The sequence below is a fragment of the Culicoides brevitarsis genome, chromosome 2, assembly GCF_036172545.1.
Source record: "Culicoides brevitarsis isolate CSIRO-B50_1 chromosome 2, AGI_CSIRO_Cbre_v1, whole genome shotgun sequence".
In the NCBI taxonomy this organism is placed as follows: domain Eukaryota; kingdom Metazoa; phylum Arthropoda; class Insecta; order Diptera; family Ceratopogonidae; genus Culicoides; species Culicoides brevitarsis.
The window spans coordinates 5,409,888-5,433,560 of NC_087086.1; the positions used below are offsets into that span (position 1 = coordinate 5,409,888).

General features: G+C 24.2%; 2 protein-coding genes across 2 annotated transcripts; both read left to right on the plus strand.

Moving 5' to 3' along the window:
• Nucleotides 1-21,656: 21,656 nt before the first annotated feature.
• LOC134830583 (alpha-tocopherol transfer protein-like) lies at nucleotides 21,657-22,889 on the plus strand. The gene is made up of 2 exons (XM_063844118.1): nucleotides 21,657-22,162; nucleotides 22,223-22,889. The coding sequence occupies exons 1-2, from the start codon at nucleotides 21,689-21,691 to the stop codon at nucleotides 22,703-22,705; spliced, it is 957 nt and encodes a 318-aa protein (XP_063700188.1). The 5' UTR covers nucleotides 21,657-21,688; the 3' UTR covers nucleotides 22,706-22,889.
• Nucleotides 22,885-23,667, plus strand: LOC134830584 (uncharacterized). The gene is made up of 3 exons (XM_063844119.1): nucleotides 22,885-23,207; nucleotides 23,267-23,394; nucleotides 23,450-23,667. Exons 1-3 carry the CDS (start codon nucleotides 22,926-22,928, stop codon nucleotides 23,538-23,540), a joined length of 501 nt encoding a protein of 166 aa, XP_063700189.1. The 5' UTR covers nucleotides 22,885-22,925; the 3' UTR covers nucleotides 23,541-23,667.
• The last annotated feature ends 6 nt before the right edge of the window (nucleotides 23,668-23,673 follow it).

Sequence of the window (23,673 nt, forward strand, 5' to 3'; positions counted from 1 at the left end):
TTAGTTTTTAAAACAAAACTATGTCAAAGAAAAAATTTTTTTTCAGTTTCAATTTTTTGGCAGTTTTGAGTTACAAAATTATTAAAAATGATAAATTAGAGCCCTCTGACAAATTTCAATCCATTTGGAGCAAGATTTGACAAAAATTGCTTTGACACAGTTTTTGACACAGTTTTTTTGCTCTTGATTTAGTTTTTAAAACAAAACTATGTCAAAGAAAAAATTTTTTTTCAGTTTCAATTTTTTGGCAGTTTTGAGTTACAAAATTATTAAAAATGATAAATTAGAGCCCTCTGACAAATTTCAATCCATTTGGAGCAAGATTTGACAAAAATTGCTTTGACAGTTTTTGACACAGTTTTTTTGCTCTTGATTTAGTTTTTAAAACAAAACTATGTCAAAGAAAAAATTTTTTTTCAGTTTCAATTTTTTGCAGTTTTGAGTTACAAAATTATTAAAAATGATAAATTAGAGCCCTCTGACAAATTTCAATCCATTTGGAGCAAGATTTGACAAAAATTGCTTTGACACAGTTTTTGACACAGTTTTTTTGCTTGTCAAAGAAAAATTTTTTTTTCAGTTTCAATTTTTTGGCAGTTTTGAGTTGTAAAATGATTGAAATTGATAAATTAGAGCTCTCTGATAAATTTTTATCCATTCGGAGCAAGATTTGACAAAAATTGCTTTATAAGCTTTATAGAAACAAAAAATTTGTTTTTTTTTTTTTTAATTTAAAAAAAAAATAATTTTTTTATTTTTATAATTTTAATTTTTTTATTAAAATTTTTTTAATTTTTTTTTACCAATTTTAAATTTTGTTTTTAAATTATAGCGTTATAGGTATTTTTTTTTTTTTTTGAAATTTTAAACTTCAAACAAAGAAAATTTGTAATTTGAAATTTTTTTTATGACTAAAATTTTTTATAATTGAATAAAATAAAAACTTTTTATCAAAAGCTTAAATAATAATCATCTTAAAGTAGTTAAAAATAACAATATTTTGCACAAAGACAATCTTCTATAATTTTTTTTCATTATCACAACCACAAAGAAAAATTAATCCATAAAGTAACGGACTTCAGCTAATAAACTTTTATTAAAGCCTTGGATGAAAAATCTTGCGGTTTTATTAAAAAATAACCTTCAAGAAACATTTTAAAAAAAATCATGGCTTAAACCTCCTTTGAAGTCCTTTTTAATCAAAAATTCAAGCAAAAATGTGAGCTAATTAATAATTTTAATATCATGCTTATCAAAAATAAAAGTTTTTCCATTTTTCCAGAAGAGACATCAGCTTCATTCTCATCTCCATTAGTTTAATTGAATTTCTTGTAACATTAAAAAAAATGTTTTTAATTTATTCCGTAATACAAAAGAAAGGCTTAATTAACACAAACAACTCGTGTCTCCTCTTTTCTTACATTTTCGCATACATTTTATCCACGCATGTCTTTTTCCATTAATATATGTTGTAATAATGATATAAAATGATATAATAATATATGTATGAATGGATAAAAAAAATAAAGAGGAACCTTTTTTCAACTCTTTTACTTGTGTAAACACAACGCATCACTGACTCAGCCTCGTCATGTGTTTTGTCTACGTCTATGTCTAAGCAAACAAACAAGAATATTAAGCAGAAAAAACGCGTGTGCGTGTCATGTGTTCATCATATAGAGGGAAATGTTATAAAAATAAATTACAAAACTAATTTGCATCTTGAATTAAATTAAAAAAGATTTTCCTTTTTAATATTTTTCAGCGCAGTTTGTTTGAGTTTTCAAGTTTTTTTATTTTAGAGAAAGGGGAGTCTCTAAATCAACTCAGCAAAGCTCTTTATCTGCTTAGTTCGACACACACTTGAGTCCTGTGAAATTTTAATAAATTCTCATCAAGAGTTGAAGAGGAACGCAGCTTATTATTTAAAATTGAACGCGTCTCCATAGCACTTCATATTCGTTACAATGAACTCTAAACTGTGAAAAATATCAAAAACTAAAATTTTTCAAGTATCACTATCGAACGAATCTAAGATCTGCTAATGTAAAATTGATTGCATAACCCAAAACTTAAAAAAAATAAATTTTCATAATTTTAGGTTATGCAATGAATTTTACATTAGATCTTAGCTTCGTTCGAAATTCAAGATCTGACAGATCGAAAATGGCGAAATAGCAATTTTTCACAAAATGACCGGATGGTATTTGCATAAAATTACACAAAAACGCGAAAAACGTCGAGACCAATACAATTCGGGGAAAATAAATTCCATTCGATATAAAACTATTACTCTAAACTATTCCATGGAATTCAATATCGAAATGCAAATTAATGTCAAAATTTTGTTTCGCGATGCATTTTCGGGGAAACAATTCCCGAATACAATACAAAATGGACCAAATTGAATTCTATACAATCTATCAACTAGATACGAACGTTCGATCCAATTAACTGGGAATCTTCTAATGCGATATTTTTTTTTTTTTTGCATAAATTTGATGGACTAAAGCTCCAAGCGAAATGCGATTATCCGCGTGAAGAGTAACTAAACATGCCTTGATGTGTTTATTTTTTTTTGTTCCAAAATTAAGCCAACTAAAAAGTATAGATTTCCCCGGCGATTTTGCTCGCTTTTCAATCAATTAACTAATTAGTTGTTACACTAATGCCCTGTAATTATTTCAGAAAATAAATTGGATGCGTAATGCGACAAAATGAGGAAACACGTGTAACGTTAATATGGAACATTGTTGCACGGGAGACGGCAAATGAGGAGGAAGAGGGTGAGTCTGTCATTTCCAGCAATAAAAGCAACGTAATTAGAGTAATAGCTAACAACAACAAAGCACCCAAAAAAAGGCATTTTAAAATACTGAAGCGTCATTATATTTATTACGCATGTTGAATTTTGAGGCACAATGAGAGGAAATTTTACTCGTATTGTTTAGAGGGAGTTTAATTTACGGAAAATGATTGATCTGACAGATTGAGTTAATTGGATGAATGAGATTTCGTTAATTTGAAATTAAATGAAAATTAATTCTTTTTATGTACAAATTTTCAAGTGAGCGAATTTTCGAACAAGGAAAATTTTATTCTATAAAGAATATTCCACAAATACAAAGGAAAATCCAACAGGTAAATATTACTTTTGTTTCTCAAGTTTTATTTTTATTTAATCCAAAAGCTTCCTAAAATGAAAATAAATTTAAAAAATTAAAAAAAATCATAAAAAAATATTTTAATTTACCTTTTAATTGATTTCTTACCCTAAAATGAAAATAAATTTAAAAAATTAAAAAAAATATATTTTAACTTACATTTTAATTGATTTCTTACCCTAAAATAAAAATAAACTTGAAAAATTGAAAAATAAATCATAAAAAAATATTTTAACTTACCTTTTAATTGATTTCTTACCCTAAAATAAAAATAAATTTAAAAAATTGAAAAAAATCATAAAAAAATATTTTAACTTACCTTTTAATTGATTTCTTACCCTAAAATAAAAATAAACTTAAAAAATTGAAAAAAAAATCATAAAAAAATATTTTAACTTACCTTTTAATTGATTTCTTACCCTAAAATAAAAATAAACTTAAAAAATTGAATAATAAATCATAAAAAAATATTTTAACTTACCTTTTAATTGATTTTTTATCCTAAAATACAAATAAATTTAAAAAAATGAAAAAAAATCATAAAAAAATATTTTAACTTACCTTTTAATTGACTTCTTACCCTAAAATAAAAATAAACTTAAAAAATTGAATAATAAATCATAAAAAAATATTTTAACTTACCTTTTAATTGATTTCTAACCCTAAAATACAAATAAATTTAAAAAATTGAAAAAAAATCATAAAAAATATTTTAACTTACCTTTTAATTGATTTCTTACCCTAAAATAATATTAAACTTAAAAAATTGAACAAAAATCATAAGAAAATATTTTAACTTACCTTTTAATTGATTTCTTACCCTAAAATGAAAAAAAATCCTAAAAATATATTTTAACTTACCTTTAAATTTTTTTCTTGTCTCACGAAGATCCTTCGACGTTTCCCACAAAATTTTCTCCTCACTTTTCGCACGAGCCATAATTTAATTACTAATTAATGTTCAATTTATTATTAAATATGTATTAATTTTCCACATTACTCACTCGGCAACATCTAATTTTTATTAGGAAACAACACACAAACTGTTATAATGAATGGTCAAAAATTTTCCTCCTGTATGCACCAATCCACGTACATGCTCTGAAATAATAAACAAAACATGGAAACTGAGGTTTGAACACTAATTAATTTAATTATTGGCGCACTCTATCATTTTATATATATTTTATATGACTCAATTTAATTAGATATACCACACACACAGACACTATTTTATTATTTATTTATTTAAAATAGTGTCGTGTCGTTGTGGCATGGTTTATAATGTGCGATGATGATGATGATGATTATTTGACATCAAGTTGTCTCATCACAATAAGACAAAAAAAAATGAAGAATAATGATACAAGTCATTATCCGGATATTGTTTCTTCCAATACAATAATTGGACATCGTCGTCGAATAGCCTTTTTTTTTCGAAGGTCCCTTCGTGCATGTGTGAGATGTGTACTGACCACTTTAGAGAAAAAAAAGAGAAGAAAATAATGAGATCTATCTTAAGGATATTTTTTTCGTATTGCTAAAGGAACTTGTTGTTATAAAAAGACATGTTTGTTGTTCAACAAGGTCCTTATTTCATTTTAAAATATCAAGCATGCATTATTGCTCATATCTAAGGATATATTGTTAAGGATATTATTATTCTTATTTATTAGCATGCATAACGGTCAACATTTCTCTCTCTCTCTCTCTTTTTTTTCAAGAATTTCGAGAAAAGAAGAGAAAAAAATTGGAAACAACAAGTTTATATTATTTTCCGGAAGAATAACCGGTGAATGTGCATTTTCCATGAGAAATTTTGCAATTTTTTTTTCCTACATATGGACTTTTGAATGCAAAATTTTGCCCAATTATAACGCTTCGACTAACATTCGAGCAGAAAACTCGATTCACTGAGCTCAATTGTTGTGAAAAAATTTTCCGAGATGACAAAAAAAATTTTTTTTTTGTTAATAATTCGAAAATTTTCAAAGAGAAACCATTCTCTATGTTAATAAATTTTATATAATCTTTCATAATAATATTTAATTAAAATTTTAAAACAATTAAAATAATTATAATAAATTGAAACAAAATCTGATCAAGTAACAATTACAAATTCTTAAATAACGAAATTATTTTACCTTACCTTACATAACAATTTTCCCTCGCTGAAGCCGTTCAAAAATTTATCAAAGAGAATTTTCGGGTTGATATTTTTTTTGTGTGTTGTTTCTGTGTAATTTTCTTTGTAATTGTACACACACAAAAAAGAGCTATTTCAGATATTTAATTACCTTAAAAATTGACGTGCACCGGGGAATGAGAAGGCGAACCACAATTTTCGTCTGTGCCAAAAGTCTTTGTTCGCACATCTAATTATTACTCTTTTTTTTGTTTGAAAATCTGAAAAGGTTCACTTTACAATGTGTACAGTGCTTCCAAGAATAAATTATTAATTTGACGCATGCATGACTTTTTTTGTGTGAAAAATAACAAAATTTAAAAAAGTTAGTCCTTGCCAATAAAAAAAATTGTTGCGATATCAATTTATAATTTTCCATACGGCAATTCACATCATCGTCGATAATTAACAATATAAATATTTCTGAAAACTTTAAATTTTAATTAATTAGCCAATTATTTTGATGAAGCAAGTACTTCGACGAAGAGAGATAATCATCGTTTTCGATCTAACGTGGAAAATTTTCGATGTTGGGATTCATGCACGTGAAGAGGGATAGTTTCTCATCAAACTAATCATATGGATAGGCAACAAAGTAGTACTGATGTATGATTTTAATAAAGGGTAGTTCATGAATTTTTTTTAAATGATAAGGTAAGTATTTTTTTTATTTTATTTTATTTTATATATTACCGTAAAGTAGATAATTCTAAGAAATTTCCAAAAATTTTTTTTCAAATTAATATTTTTGAAAATTTTTTTTCAAATTAATATTTTTGAAAATTTTTAACTGAAATTTTCGTAACTTTAGCTAATTTTGTGTTTTTATATATTTTTATCTTAAATTTATTATTTTTGTGTCGAAAACATTTACACTTAAACTAAAAATTATTGAAAAAATAATTTTTTTAAAAATTAAAAAAAAAATAAATTTAAATTTTAAGCATAAAGATATCGAAGGAATTGGAGATTATAAACTATTTTATTATTATTTTTTTGATTTTTTTTAATAATTAAAATTTATAAAAAAAAATAATTAATTTTATTAAATAAATTTAAAATAAATTTAAATATTAAATAAATTCTTATCGAATAAATAAAAAAGAAATTACTTCTTCAACGTTTTGAAAATTTATTACCATCTTCAGAGAATTTTTTTTTAGTATTTAAAATTTTTTTTTTTGTGAAAATTTTAAGATATTTTTGAATTTTTTTGAAACTTAAATAACAATTTTTAAAAATATAAAAAAATATCCCTGAAGATGATAAAAATACGTTGGAAAAAGTAAAAAATTAAACATATTCGAACTGAATTTAAAAATAAAGAAATTAAAATTTTTTATTACTTTATTTTTCAATTCAGAAAATAATAAAATAAAAAATAAATTTATTTAATACAAAAAAAAAATATTTAAATTATTTATTAAAATAATATAGGTAAAATAAAATAATTCTAAAATAAAATTTATTAATTTTTAAATTAAATTATTTTTTTTAATACAGTAATTTAATTTAATTTTTATATTTAAATTATTTGACAAAAAATTTTAATTTATACCAAAATTATTTTTTTAATTTTATTTTTTTTTTAAATTTAATAATTATTTAAATTTATTTTAATTGCAAATAAAAAATATTTAAACATTTTAAGGACATTTCGATTTAGCAATAATTTTTAAAATAATCTTCTTAAATTATTTAAAAATCTAAAAACGAACTCAAAATTAGTGACCTACCCCTTCATACTTAATAAAAACTCCGAAAATATTCGTATCTAATAATCCTTTTCTACTCTTCCCTATGCTTGTAGTTGCTATTTCTGCAACTAATACTGATGATCATCATCAACATCATGATGGTATAGTGGTTTGGCGAAGAGCAGATGCAATCAAGGCCCGTTTTGCTCAATATAAAACATAAACTATTTTCAGAATAATTTGCTGTAGATACTTCTCTACACTTTTATTTATCGTTTGCCTTGTTGTTATAAAATAATTAATTTGATCATGTATCTCAAAAACAGCCACTGCCCGATTTCTTGCGCCATTGTTGCTGCCACTGCATGCTGCCCGTTATTATGAAACAAAATTGATATGATACCATTTATTGTTTCATTATCATTTTATTATAGACATGTGCGCGTCGTCGTCGTCAGCGCGCAAAATTTCATACACAATAGAACATTTAATTAGCGGTGTATCAATTTATTAAAATGGTATTTAAAGCAAAATTTATTCGCATCTCTGGTCTACGCTCTCTATTCGATTAGTTTCATAATTTTGCGAAAAGTTTTTCCGTTTCCATGCTGCTGCTATTATTATTATTATTATTGTCTATCGATAATAATTAAAAGTTTTTGCTTAATTAATTAAAAATATTGAGACATTCTTTCTGTAGGCGATAAATTGAATGAAATGCATGCATATATGGGGAAAATGCGACCAACCAGTATATTTTCCAACGGACGTTTTATGAGTTTAGAACAAAAAAGATCATTTTGCCGGGGCAAAAAGTTTTGCATGCAAATTTTCATCCAATTTATAAAACAATAAATGACGAGCGAGAGAGAAAAGAGTTTTTGTGTCGGGTCTATGGAGCGAGATGAGTATTAAAATATTGTTAGAGGCCCTCTTTTATTATTGCTAATAAATAAATAACGAAAAATTTTTGTTTGAAAAATATGTGGGTGAAATATTTTCTGCATTTATTGCTCTTCATTCAATATTTAGGCATCGCATATAGAAAATGTATTTTCAAATAAATTGATCAATTTATTACTAATATGCGTCGGCCTAACTCACACGAGCCTCACAGAATAAATAAAATATATCGAATAATAATGGAAAAATAGTTTCTAGAATTTTTTTGTTACTTTTGGAATTTTTCGTTTAAAATTATTTAAATATTTAACAGAGTAATTTTCAGCTACAAAAAAAAATTCTCGTTATTTTTACGCAAACTTGAAAAAATCAACCTTTTGTAAAAAACACGACGACTGAAAGAAAAACAAAGTAAACCACTTTCTTAATTGGATCCTTATTATAATTATAGAGTCCTCGTTATATTTTGTTTGAAATATGCAACTTCTCCCCCGCCTCCCCCCCCTACTCTTCAAAACCAAAATACTGCTAAGAAACATGAAAATTTAGCACACACTCTCTTAATTAGTAATTTATAACAAACCGCACCACAAGGTAATTAAATTCTTCTCTTGTTTTCCAGCAACAATTTTCCCTGTGAACAACGCCAGGTACGCCAACGTAGCGAAACAAACAACATCAAAAAGAACGCGCCTTTCGTCATCATCATCATCATCGTCGTCGTCGTCGTTATTATTAAAACAATAGCTCGTTCAAGCTCTTGTTTTTGTCATATTCCATTCTTCTCCTCGCGCAGAACGAGTAACATTTTCGTGCGATACAGATAATGCAATAATGATAATAAAAATAACACAATGTCTAATAAAAATATTATTTACATTGTTTTTTCGCCGTACAATATTTTTATTATTTATTGTATTAAATCTACGACGCATCTTTATCACGAGCTTTTTTTTGTGAAACATAAAAGAATTTAATTAATTATGATTTTTAATTAGAACAAAAAGCTAATAATGGAGATAATTAAGAATGTTTTTCCCCTTTATCCCGCTCTCTTGCTTTCTCTTTTGGTTATTTGTTATGGAAAAATGTTGTCTGGATAACCCCTTTTGTTCATTTACAAGAAATTAATGAAAGGATATGACGTCGTGATTGAATAAATAGCGGAAAAATATTAAAATCCGTTTATTTGTTGAGTAAATATTAATCTATTTTTGTGACAATTATTATTAGAATGTTTTTCATTTAGAGGATTTAAAATTATTATTTTTTTTCTTAATAATTCTGTTCATGACAATTTTTTTGTATTAAAGTATTAAAGTTTTCTTTAAATTATTATATTTTTAAAAAATAACCGTTAAAATTTGAAAATTGCCTTTTTGATAATTCAAATCGGTTAAATTTGTATTTTACGGTTATGCAAAAATTTTATTAGGTAAAAAAAGATTAAAAATTGCAAATTTTAATTAAAAAATTATTTCAAATTATTTATTAAAAATTCAAATAATTTAGTATGTTTATTTTTTTTTTGTTTTATTAAAAAAAGTTTTTAAAAAATGTAAAAAACATTATTTAAAATTATATAAAATTAATTATTTATTTTTCCTTTTGTAAATTTTGTATTAAAAAAAATAAATTTTGTAAAATTTTATTGAAAAATTATAGATTAAAAAATTCTTGTAGTTTTGTATGTTAATTACCTAAAGAATTTAATTTTATATTTATTTTTATAAAAAATATAATTTTAAATTTAAATTAATATTATATAAAATTCAAGAAAAAAATTAATTTTTAAATATTTTTTTTTACAAAAATTAAATACTTTTGAAATATTTAATATTAAAAAATATTATAATTGTTAAAATTAAAAATTCTCATCATTCAACATAATTTTTAATCAAATTATTTAAAATAAAAAAATAATAATTTTGAAAACTGTTAAAAAATTTATTAAAATTAGTTAAATTTATTATTAATAATTTAAAAAAAAAAATAAAAAAAAATAAATTAAATTAATTAAAATTAAAAATAAATAAAAATAATTTTTTTTATTATTAAATTAAAAAATTTATAATTTTTTAAAAATTAAAAAAAAATTTTATAAAAAATTTTTTTTAAAAAAATTTAATATTAAAAAATTAAAATAAAAATTAGTTAAATAATTTTTAATTAATTATTTTAAAAAAAAAATAATTTTGAAAACTGTTAAAAAATTTATAAAAATTTATTATAAATAATTTAAAAATTAAAATTAAAAATAAATTAAAATAAATAAAATTTATATTTTTTTATTATTATTTATTAATTTTTATTAAAAAAAAATATTTTAATTAATTTTTAAATGGTTAAAATATTTTATTGATATTTTTTTTATAAATAATTTTTCAACAAGAATTAAAATAATTTTTAATTGCAACACTTTCTGTCGTCAATCAGATAAATAAAAAAAAATTTAAAAAATCGCCAATAACTGACCTTTATCAACGCACATTATTTTACAATTCCTGCAAAGCAAATTAACAACTTTCGATCGATCCTTCGTGCATTTTTTTTTCTCCTCATCGGTTGCATTCCTATCACATATTTGTACACGTGTAATGCCATAAAAACCAATTGGAATGCATGCCACAAGTTCATTAGTGAATTTAATGCCAAATAAAAGTGAAGGGCAGTGTATTAAAGTGATTCATTAAAATTTGGTCTGACAGTTTTTTTGTTTTATTTTCCTCTTTTTTTTCAGTTGTTTTGTCTTTTCTGTTCTGCGTTCTGTTTGTAATGTAATCAACACAGCAGCAGCAGCGAATAACAGACAAAAAACTTCAATAAAAATCACCGATAAAACATTTATTTACTTCAATTTGGAAGTTGAAGCTCATTATTTTTTGATATTCTTTTGTATTTATTAATTATCTCTCTCTCGATCCTATTTTCGCCGCGCGCTCTCGTCTCGTCTCGTCTCGATGAAGCTCATTAGAACATTGTTTACTTTTGCTAATTTTTCGTTTATTATGAGTCCTGAATTCGTAATTTTTGCTTTGATTTAATTAGCTTATTACTCTTTGATGCGCACTTTTCGCAACGCGACTCCACGCGAGTTTGAGTCTTTGTTCGAGTAACGACGAAAAAAAACTTAATGACATGCATCGTGACTTTGTTTCGTTTTTATTCCTGCAAAAATGTAAGAAAAACGTTTACTTCATCATCATTTTACCACAAATAATGTTTAATTAAATTAATTTAGTATCTGCGCGCTGGATTTATTTCTCTTGTTTCGTTCGTTGATTCCATCTCTTGACAAGCGAATGTTGGTTGACGACTGAAAAAAAAATGAAAAAAACAACAATTATTCCCAAAGAATGTGTATAAAAGAGTAAATGATACCAATTTAAACTTGCAAAATATATTTCAATTTAACACCATAAACAAGCTGCTTGCCATCGTACGCTCGCCTTTCAATTAAAACTCAACAACTTACATAAATTTCAACAAAATTTTATATCAATCTAGTGCCATGCCATGTCCTCGTGTGTGTGTGTGTGTCGACCATTAAATCCATTTCCATTATTATTATTGTTGTAGTCGACTCTTAGTTACCAATTTACATATTCACTAATTAATAGTAACAAGCAATTAAAATCTAGTACCAGTCCGTTTCAATCGAATTCACGTGTGAGTGTGTGTCTATGATGGAAACACATGCGATAGATCTTTTGTATTGATTGCTGAACTGTGAATTGTATTTTGCGAGCGAGAGAGAGAAGTTTGAACTTTTAAATACCTCGCATGTGATTCTGTGTGTCTGTGTGTGAATTAATCGTTAAAAATTGCTTTTAAATGAAAAAAAAAATATTGAATCGAATGCAAAAAATAAAACTTTTTAATTGGCATCTAAAACCGATTTTTCATGTCATAGATGTTGATGCGAGATAATGCCGAGAGACACGAAAATATTATAAATTCTACAAGAAAAATAGTTGTTTATTTATGAATCAGATGGATTTCGCGCGCTCTCTCATGAGGCATTTGAATATGGAGCTTGTCTTTTGATATAAGAGGTTATTTAATCTTGATGATTTTTTGAACTTTTTTCTACTCTCGTTTTTATTTTTTTGAGAAAGTTTAGACATTTATTTGATTTTTTTGTGTGAATTAGGAAGTAATAAGTTTTTATTGAAAAAAATTTTTTAAAAAAATTATTTGAAAAATTAAATTTTAATGAACAAAAATTAAAGGCTTTAACCGATTTGAATTATCAAGAGGGCGATTTTCAAATTTTATCGGTAATTTTTTTCTTAAATTTATTTTACAATTTAATTTTAAATTTTATTTTCAAGAAGAATATTTCTATTAAAATTTTACAAAATAATTTTTAATAAAAAAAAAGTCAAAAATTGTAAAAACTTCTAATAAAATAAAAGAAAAAACCGATAATAACCGATTCGAATCAAAAAGATAATTAATAAAAAAAAATAATTCTAAAAATATTTTTAAAAATTCTGTTGTTCTTAATTTAATTTTTTAAAATTATTTTTACAAATATTTTCAATTTATTTTTTTTTATTTTTAAATTTTACTTTTGTAATATTATTTAATTAAAATATAATAATTCTCTATATAAAAATTTCTCTATAAAAATAAAATGTGATGGTTCTGATCAATTGCAAAAGAAAAAAAAATTTCAAAAATTGATATCTTGACAGTTGTAGAGGAAAAACTACCAAATATGGTTCAATAGAATTTTATGTTTTTTATAAAAAAAATATGCATTTTAATTTTATAATATTATTTAAAATTTTTTTTTTTTAAATTTTAAATTTAAATAAATTAATTTAATTAATTTAAAAATTTAAAAATTATATTTTTTAACTTATAAATTATTTTTTAATCTAATTTAATTTTTTAAATTCAATAAATTTTTATATTAGAAATTATTTCAAAATTATTTTTTTTTAATTTCAAATCTGGCTAATTAATTTAAAAATTATGTTAAAAGCAAAAATTTAACCGATAAACCGATTTGAATTATCAAAAAAGCGAATTTCAAATTTTAACGGTTCTTCAAGTTTTAACTTTAAAATTAAATTTGAAAAATTAATTAAAACTCAATTTTTATAAACCTTCATATTTTTTTTAGAATTTCTTAACTTTTTACTTTAACTTTATCTAATTTTTTTTCTGACAAATTCATGAATCAATAAAACTTCCTTTTTTTTTCGAACAATCTATCGCAAAAAAATCGCCTTGATGATGATGACAACTCCATTCCAAAGCTACCGCACGAACAAAACATTTCCCGAAGACGACTCTTAAATATATTTACATTTGCTAAATCGTTGTGATGAATGATGATGACTTTCCTTGATCACTGCACTTGATATCACATGAGCATGTTGCTTCTCTTCGTCTAAACGACGTGCAAATCCATCGTGATGAATTTCAAGTGACTTCTTGCTAAAAAAAAAATGAAAGTAAAGACAATTCTTATCGCAAGCAGCTGTCTTACTGCACGAGGAGTATTTAAAAGAAGAAAAGTTCAGAATTTTGTGCATCATCAAATAAAATATGTACATTGAATTTTGATTGTGTAAATGTGAAATGTGATTGAAAATTTTGTGTTTGTACAAGGTTTTCTCCTTTTCCCTTCGTTTTTTCGGCTTGTTGCTTGATGAAGGTCGTAGACGAAGCTCCTGTAATTCGCTGTCTTTTGTCTGTCTGTCGCTCTCTGCGATGCGATGCGATTGCCGCAATTCGATGCGATGGATGGAATTATGACGATGACACATGTTGTGATGATTTGTGGAATGTGCCTCGTTAAGGAAAGATTAGGAATAACGTGTTCTGAATATTAAGTAAGGGAAAATTTATTAAATCGAAGTCAAAAAGCCTTACAATCGTCGACGTCGTTGTTCGTATATGTGTCAATGACGACGATGATGATGATTGAAAGAAAATTTACTCTTGTCATGTCTTGTGCAAATCGTTAGTCGCATAAACTTTGATTGAACAAATAGTCAGATAGGTACCGAATGTGTGTGTGTTTCTTACAAATTGAGAGGAAAATGAAAAGTTCCAAACTACTGCCGTACAGAATTTGCAAAGAAATGTCTGAGGAAGGTATTTCAGGGAAGAAATATAAATTCAGGTAAGAATTAAAATTTCATTTGAATAATTTTTAAACATTTTTATATTTATTAATAAAGTTTCATAAAATATTTATTTTTATATTTTTTTTAAATTTTATTTTTTATATTTTTTAATTTTTTTATACTTTTTTATTTTTTTGTTTATTTTTTATTATGATTTTTTTTTATTTTATTTATTTATACATTTTTATTTTATTTTTTTTTTTAAATTTAACCACTGAATTACCTTTTTGTTATTGGGTTATTAATTTTGTATTTTGTTTTTTTTTTAAACTGATAAAAAGTTAAACCGATTTGAATTCACAAGAAAGCGATTTTCAAATTTTAGCGGTAAATAATATTTTAAAATTTTTAAAGCAATTTAAAAAAAATTAATTAAATATATTTTTTTTAATTTTAAAATTATTTTTAATTTTTGTGAATAAATTTTCTCAAAATGTTTTTAAATTTAGCAAATTTAATAAAAAAAATAACCGATACACAGATTTGAATTATCAAGAATGCGAATTTCAAATTTCAACCGTTTCAACTTTTTTATATTTTAATTTTGATAAATTTAATTTAATTTAATTAATTTTTTTAATAAAATTAACTAATTTAATTTAATATAATTAATTAATTTGATTTAATTTTATTTAATTAATTATAAATTTTAAATTACATTAAATTTAATAAAAAAATTTCCTCAAAAAAAAAATAACCGATAAACCGATTTGAATTAGCAAGAAGGCGATTTACAAATTTTAACGGTAATTTTTTAAAATTATAAAATAAACAATTAAAAACCTCATAAGTCGTTTAGTAAAAATCAAAATAATTCTCAGTCCTCGTGATTCGGTCCATTTTTAAATACAATCCAAGTTCCTCGAAAACTAGATAATGAGGCGTATTATCAAGACATGTATGAAGAAAACGCAGCGTACAGACGAAAGAGAAGAAGAAGAATGATTCCTTAATTTAGTCAATCTACGAAAAGTGTTGAGGAAAAGCGGATGAGGGAGTTGCTGTAAATGAAGCTAATATATAATTGAATAAATTGAATAGAAGTTAAATTGTGCATTCAAACTACTCCGTGTAGTCGTTTCGTCATCATCACTATCGTCTCTTTTCGATATTTACGTAAAACTGTAAAGTAAACCGTTAGTGTCGCACAAAACTTTTAGTACAACAATCACCCGAAAATCTACACTCACACACGTAGAAATTGCTTCAAATAGCAAATAAAGACACTTAAAATTCCAATTAAGTACAACTTTCCAATTAAATTTTAAATAAATGATATCAAATATAAACTACTGCCATGACTACAGAACCATTCGTACAATTAAGGATCACGTCTAATTAAATTAAATGTTGTCTGTTATATTATTATACTCATGAATAAAAGTAGAGCTGTGTATATTGGGAGCACATGGAACGAGAGACAGACATGGTAATATTGCTTTTGCAGAAACAGAGCTTCTATTGTCTCTCGATGCTCTCCTCTGTCGTGCACAAAGAGAGATCTGAACGAAAAGTACAAAATAGGAAGAATAAAATTTAACGCGGAATTGATAAAATTACATGATAAACATATTTATAAAGCATAGAAAATAGAAAAGTAGAGTAGATTGTAGAGGAAACATGCCAAAAGCCATATAATGATATTTGTACTTGAATATTTTGTTTGCAGAGCGAATACCAAACGTAATTTGGCGGAATTTTTGGTTTTGTCTATTTCGAATAATTATTTTATATTTTTGTGTTGTTAATGTTAATGTTATTATCGGTAAAATCTAATTGTCCATTTTTTTGCATATTTTTTTCTACTTCATGATGGTAGTTTGTAAGTAGACTCGAATTACTTTTAAATTTTTTTTTTTTTTATAAAAAATACAAAAAAATGTTTTTTTAATTTTTTTATTCATTTTATTCACTTTATTATTATTTTATTTAAATTTTAATTAATTTTATTTAACTTAAACATTAATATTTATTAATTTTTTAAGTTATTTATTTATTAAATAATTATTAATTAATTATTATTAATTTATAAAAACTAAAAAAAAATAATTTAATTATTTTTATTTATCAAATAATTTAAAGTATATTGAGATAAAATTTATGTCTTACATATTTAGGCAAAAAAAAAAAATAACTTAACAAATTTTAAAAATATTTCTGGAAAAAAAAACAAAACATTTTACTCATTAAAATTTGTTTAAAAAATTTCACAATTAAAATTTAAAAATCATATTTTTTGTTATCTTTCAAAAAAAAAAATTATTTTATTAAAAATTTTTAAAATTAAATTTTTTAAAATATTTTTTTTTTAATTAATATTTAAAAAAATTTAAATTTATCACTAATTTACAAATTTTTAAAATTTAATTTAATTTTTTTTATATCTTTTTATTTTTTTTTATATTAAAAAAATTAATAAAAAAAAAATATTATATTTTGATTTCATAAAAAAAATATAAAAATTAATTTTTAAATAAATTTTCGTCTTTCATATTGAAAAATAAAAAAAAAATATTAAATCATTAAAAAATTTTTAAAAATATCTTTCTTTATAATTGAACATTTTTAAACCAATCAACTTCCAATAAAAAAAAATCTCAAGCATCTCATGTCAATCTAACAAACAAAATAAGCAGGAAAAACAACAATTAAACTCAATTTTACAAAAAAAAAATTGTTTTTGAGTTGTTTTCGCAAAACAATGCTCGATATAAATTTTTGTCGAGAAAAAAAACACTCGAAACCTCCTCAAGTAGATTAACATCATTTAAATCTGCACAATTATTCCTCACATATTGGCACACATGTGTTTTCACATATGCTTTATTTTGTTTTGTATTTTTTTCATATTTTCCGAAGCTAAACGCCAACAAGTGCGATTTATGCAGGAAAATTGCGAGTTGATTGCCGGAATAAGTGGAATTAAAAAGTTTGTTAAATAATTAGCTCGAGTCGTTGCTGCCTGCCTTCGTCTCTTCGCAGGCATCATCAGGTAGTAAATTGTTGTTATTGTTTTCTCTGCGGGGAAAAAAATGTCACCAAGGCAGCTGCAAACGACGCAAAATGAAAAACGCGTCACTTTGTGAATTATTATTGCAATATGGTAAGAATGGTAACCCGCAATAAATTCCTCCTCCGAAGAAAACCGTCAAATAAAATCAACATTGAATTAAATTTATTTAGGAAACCGCAGTGTAGAGCGACGCGTCGTATAAACAACAAGATTTCCAATTTATTTATTGCTTCAATGAGACGCGCAACTTCCCTTTTTCCATTGGCGGCTTTAAAATCCTTTTATAATATTTTCCGGAGAATTTTGGCAGCTTTTTGGCATCCGGCGAGCATTGCACATGATAGATGGCACCAAATGCATGCACAACACAAGTGATGACAAGACGAAATTATTTCACATGATGATGACGACGATACACAATGCTAAAAAACGACAGAGAGAGAGAGACAATGGATTTAATTGCGAGATGAATAATTTATTTTAAACAATTTATATAAAATTGAGAACAACCGACGTACTTAACAATTTAAACAAGCGGTAATTTTGGGAGTGATAATTGTTCCGAAAATTATAACACATCTTGGATTTTTCCTCTGCATTTATATCGGATTTAAGCATGTTGTTGCTGCTGCTGCAAAAAAAAAATTAAGTAAGTATTATCTTCTCAACAGAAACATATCGTTCAATTTTCAGACTGAGAGCGAATTGCTAAATGATAAATGCTTAAACAAACCAAAAAACATTTTTTAAACCGCTTTCATTTGTTATCCCGTCCCGTATATTTAAGTTTTTGCCTGAAAGTGCGGAAAATGTGAAATAAATTAAAATTTTTTAAAATTGCTTTGATTTTAAATAAAATTAAAAATTTAAAATATTAAATAAATAAAATATTAATTATATTTTTAAAAAAAATTAATTTTTTAAAAATAAGAAAAAAAAATTTAAAATAGATTAATTATTTATAAAAAGAAATAATAAATTAATTAAAATTAAATTTAAAAAAATAATAATTAGAAAATTTTTTTTTAAATTTTTGTTAAAATATATTTTGAATTAAATTAATTTTTTTTATTTTAGAAACATGTTTCAAATTTAAGTTAAATTAATTAAATTTATTATAAATTAATTGTTTGTTTTTATTTATTTTTTTTATTAATTTTTTTATTTTAATTTTTTTTTTTTTTTTTTGAAAAAAACCTTAAAAAATTATAAAAATAGTTAAAGACATTTTTTTTTTTAATTTTTGTAAAGATAAATTTTGAATTATTTTTTTTTATTTTAAAAACATATTTTAATTTAAAGTTTAATTATTTAAAATTAATAATTTCTTGAATTTTTATTTTCTTTATTTATTTATTTTATTTTATTTTATTTTATTTTTTTTTTTTTTTTTTTTTTTTTTTAAAAAAACGCTTTTTTATGTTTTTAATTTTTGTTAAAATTTTGAATTAATTTTTTTAATTTTTTATTTATTTATTTTAATTTTTAGTTATTTATTTTAATTTTTGTTAAAAAAAAAGCTTTTTTTATTTTAAACATATTTTTATTTTAATAATTACTTTTTTTTATTATTTTATTTTATTTTATTTTTTGAAAAATTTTATTTTATTTTTCTTTATTTTTGTTAAAAATTTTACATTTCCCGAAATTTCCCGTTTTTTAAAACATTGTTAATACACACACTCACACATCATCATCGTCATCATCCTTCGTTCGTACATTTGAGGCGAAAAAGGGTAGAAAAAAAAATTGTACGACAAAATGCGAGGAAATTTGTTTTTAAAAAATGCTACATTTTTTGTGATCAATCTTTTCCCTTAATAGTACGAGAATCGCCACTACAATTTGTCAATATACACAGAGACAAACACACAGAGAGAGAGGAGAAAGGATTGGCCTATAAGCACTATAAAAGCAACACTTTTTCCTGAACATTTTTTTCTCGTGTGTTATCTGAATGATGGTGTTAAATTTTTAAAAATCCATGTCGTTCAGTTGCGAGAAAAAAAATTTTTTTTCACGTTCTACGTTTATTTGTTAGGATTTTAGCAAATTTAAAAGTTCTTTCGTGTGCTAATGTTGTTGGACAAATTTTATAATTTTTTTTTCTGCCAGTTTCAAATGTTTTTTTCCAGATTGACAGACAGGCAACAGCGGCGACGAATGCATCAAGAATTAATGAATGATAATGGACTAAATGCAAAAATAAAGTTTATTTCTTGTGTTCTGGCAATTTTTTTTCTTGTTTCGAGGGAAGGACATTCAAAAATAGGGAGTTTGGATTATTTGGGCAATGGATGTCTGTCTGTTAGATTTTTATTTGGTAAGTTTTAAAATTTTTTTTTCGAATTTTTTTCGGAATTCGAAAAAAATAAATTTTTCTCAATAAGACCCTTAAAAGGTCGAATTTTTCAAGTCAAGTTTCAAACAATTTTTAATCAATTTTGAGCCTAAAATTGAACAAATATTCATTCTAAAGTTGATTTTTGTTCATATTTGATAGAATTTTAATGAAACATTTAAATTTAAAAAAAAATTAAGTTAGATTTTTTTAATACCTGAACCTCTTTGAAATATAACCTAAAATGCGCTCACATAAGTCCCTTCCAACAAACGATAATTTTCAATTTCTACCAAAAAAGCAAACATTTTTAGGGTTTCTTCTATACGAAAATCCATTAATCACATACACATAGCCCGAATCATATCATAACGACGACAAATAAACAAAAATGTGGCAGCATATTATTAACACTTTACAACCTTTTTTTAATTAACTTAATTAAAAATCGAAAATCCGCACTGACTAAAACTCATATACGCACACAGCACTGTAAAAGCTTTTCATCATCATTCAATCATCGTTATTATTATTATGCGAAACATTCGCGTGCAACTCGCATTAATGAATCATTTTAGCAAATGCATGTAAATGATGTGGCATCAACATAAAATTTTAATTAGTGAAAATGGAAAAAAAGTGCAAACGGGAGTTTTCTCAGAAACACGATTAAAAAAAGCCATCATTAAAACTTTATTTCAATTGAGATGGAGACGTCTTGTAGTTGACGAAGTTTTAAGAAAATACGCTTTTATGCAAAAAATTACATCATTTGGACTTTTAAAATGTTGGCAAATCCTATTGCACAAAATTTTTTGACAAAAAGTTCAATCAATTACAATCATCTACCACTAATTAGTCACATCAGTTTAATTCATCTAATTAAGGAAATTTGTGGTAGTAAATTCATGTGAATACTGATATGGATTGTGCAAAATATATTGATTAAACAAAACTAACCTATCTCACATTATCGTACGATATTATGCGATTATAAGAAGATATGGCATGTTATCTAATAATTTTATTACTTGACTAAATACGATAAAGTGATAAGGTTTTCTAAATATTGCAAATTTTTTCTTCTTTTTAAACAAAAAAAAAAAGTTGTTTTTTTCCATGAATTGAAAATTAATTAATTTTTTTATCGGATTAATTAGATTTTAATTTGATTTTAATTTTAATTTATTAATTTTAATTTATTAATTTTAATTTATTAATTTTAATTTATTAATTTTAATTTATTAATTTTAATTTATTAATTTTAATTTATTAATTTTAAATTAATTTTAATTTATTAATTTTAATTTATTAATTTTAATTTAATTAATTTTAATTTAATTTTAATTTATTAATTTTAATTTTAATTTATTAATTTTAATTTTAATTTATTAATTTTAATTTATTAATTTTAATTTATTAATTTTAATTTAATTTTAATTTTAATTAATAATTAATTTTAATTTTTAATTTTAATTATATTAATTTTAATTTATTAATTTTAAATTTTAATTTTAATTTATTTATTTTAATTTATTAATTTTAATTTATTAATTTTAATTTATTAATTTTAATTTATTAATTTTAATTTATTAATTTTAATTTAATTTTAATTTTTTAATTTATTAAATTTAATTTATTAATTTTAATTTATTAATTTTAATTTTAATTAATTTTAATTTATTAATTTTAATTTATTAATTTTAATTTATTAATTTTAATTTATTAATTTTAATTTATTAATTTTAATTTTAATTTTAATTTTAATTTTAATTTTAATTTTAATTTTAAATTTATTTTTAAATTTTATTTTATTTTAATTTTAATTAATTTTAATAATTTTCATTTTAATTTATTTTAATTTAAATTTATTTATTTTAATTTATTAATTAATTTTAATTTATTAATTTTAATTTTAATTTTTTTAATTTTAATTTTAATTTTAATTTTAATTTTAATTTTAATTTTAATTTTAATTTTAAATTTAATTTTAATTTATTAATTTTAATTTAATTATTTTAATTTTTTAATTTTAATTATTTAATTTTAATTTTTCAATTCATTAAGTTAAACACGCAAGTGCATAGAAGCGTAACAACACTATTCATTATTATTATCAATCAGGGTTCGATGTATTTAAAGAACACGTGACGATATCGACAATATTGTTTATTTATTTATGTCTCAGTCTTTTGTCGTTCGTCACCTTGTCAAGTCGCATTCCTCGCACTACTGCAAAATGGCATCGATAAGACCGTTATCGACAAATCTAAAGTTAAAGGCAATGTCAGAGCTTAACGAAACCTCTGATCGAATTCAAAGTGACTTAGTTGTTCTCAAAGATTGGCTCCAAAAATGTGGATACATCAATGCTCGAACTGACGACCAATTCCTGATTGGATTTCTGCGAGGAAGTAAATTCAGTATCGAACGTACGAAAGAAAAGCTCGACAATTATTACTCAAGTCGCTTCGTAGCTCCCGAAATTTATCCAAAAGACAAATATTGCAACCCAAAAATACTTGAAGTACTAAAACAAGGAATTTCCATTCCGCTTCCCGAAACAGAGCATCCCGTAGCTCCGAGAGTCGTGATTATCCGAGCAGGTCATTATAACCCCGAAACAACTCACATCACGGAAATTTTCCAAATGGCAGTTATGATGTACGCGATAATGCTATTGGAGGATGACAATTTCGTTGTATCCGGTCTTGTAAGGTTTCTTTGTATTTATTGAGTTGAATTACCTTTCATTCTACTTTTCCTTTATAAGGTCAACATTATCGACCTGAAAGGCCTTAAAGCATCACAAATGGCGCAATTTACGCCAAAGCTGATTGAGAAACTGATTTTTGTGACACAAGATGCTCTTCCCGTGCGCCAAAGAGCTTTTCATTTTTTGAATTTGCCTCCGGGACTCGGAACGATGCTTAACATGTTCAAGAATCTCATGAACGCGAGAAATAGACATCGATTCAAAGAGTCTTCGTTACAGATTGAAGTTCATGGAAGCAATTTGGAAAAGTTGTATAAATTTGTGCCGAAAAGTATTTTGCCAAAGGAATATGGAGGCGAGGCGCCATGCATTGATGAACTAATGAACGTGTGGGAAGAAAAATTTAAAAGTTACGAAAATTACTTTAAAGAAGACGAACAATATGGAACTGACGAAAGCAAAAGACCTGAAGGAGCTCGACAAAAAACCAACGAAGATGCTATGATGATTGGGACTTTTCGGCAATTGAGTGTTGATTAAACGAATTTTATCAGAGACATGAACCTTTTTTTGAACCTTTCGTTTTCGATCCTCCAATTTTCGATTTTGAGACGAATGAAAGTGATGAGCGGTTTGTAAATCGACTCAAGCCGTTTGAGCATATGAATTTACCCCATTTTTGAATTAGCAAATGGCGATTTGCTATCAACATCACTAAATAAACAAAAACAAAAAGCAAAAGAATCTCTTAATTTAAAAGATGAGACGTCTCAGAACCCTTTCGAAAAGTTGTCCAAAATGCGAAGCTGGCGTTGCAGTTGCGAGTCGAATATGCGGCGAATGTGGATTTGCTTTTGCCCGACAAACACGAAGCTCGGTCACAACAACTCCGAGTACGAGCAGCAGCGGAGTTCAGAAAAAGGGAGAAACGAAGGCTGTGGCAGAACAGAGACGCACAGGAAGAGTTCGAATTGCGAAGAAACCGAATTACTATGATAGTCAAGAGTTTGAGAAGAAAAAGAAGAAGGAACGGGTGACGAGAGTGAGTTTCATGATTTTTTTGAAAAACAAAATTTATTAAGAATTTTTTTGTACTTTCAGGGTAAAAACATATTTTGCAACAGAAAAGGCAAAGAAGAGACGACAAAAGTAAAAGAAACGACAGAAGCACGAGCAAAACGAAGACGTGCTAAAAAGGAAGAAGAAGAAGGTCGAGATATGTTGGAAAAGTAAGTTTCTTCATTTTTTTATGAAATTAAAAATTTAAAAAAAAATTTTTTTTAGAATTCCAATCGAGAAACAAGAGTTAGCTAAAATTATCCTCAGCGAAATTAATAGAAAAATGTTTTCCGTTGTATGGAAACCATCTGACTGATATTTTTTAGACATTAAGGACAACAAATTCATAAACACATTCAAAGAAAAAAATATTTATTTTATAAATAAATCTACCGTGGTTTTCTAAAAAAAAAGAAAAATACAGGAGAAATAAATTCATTTGAAATCCT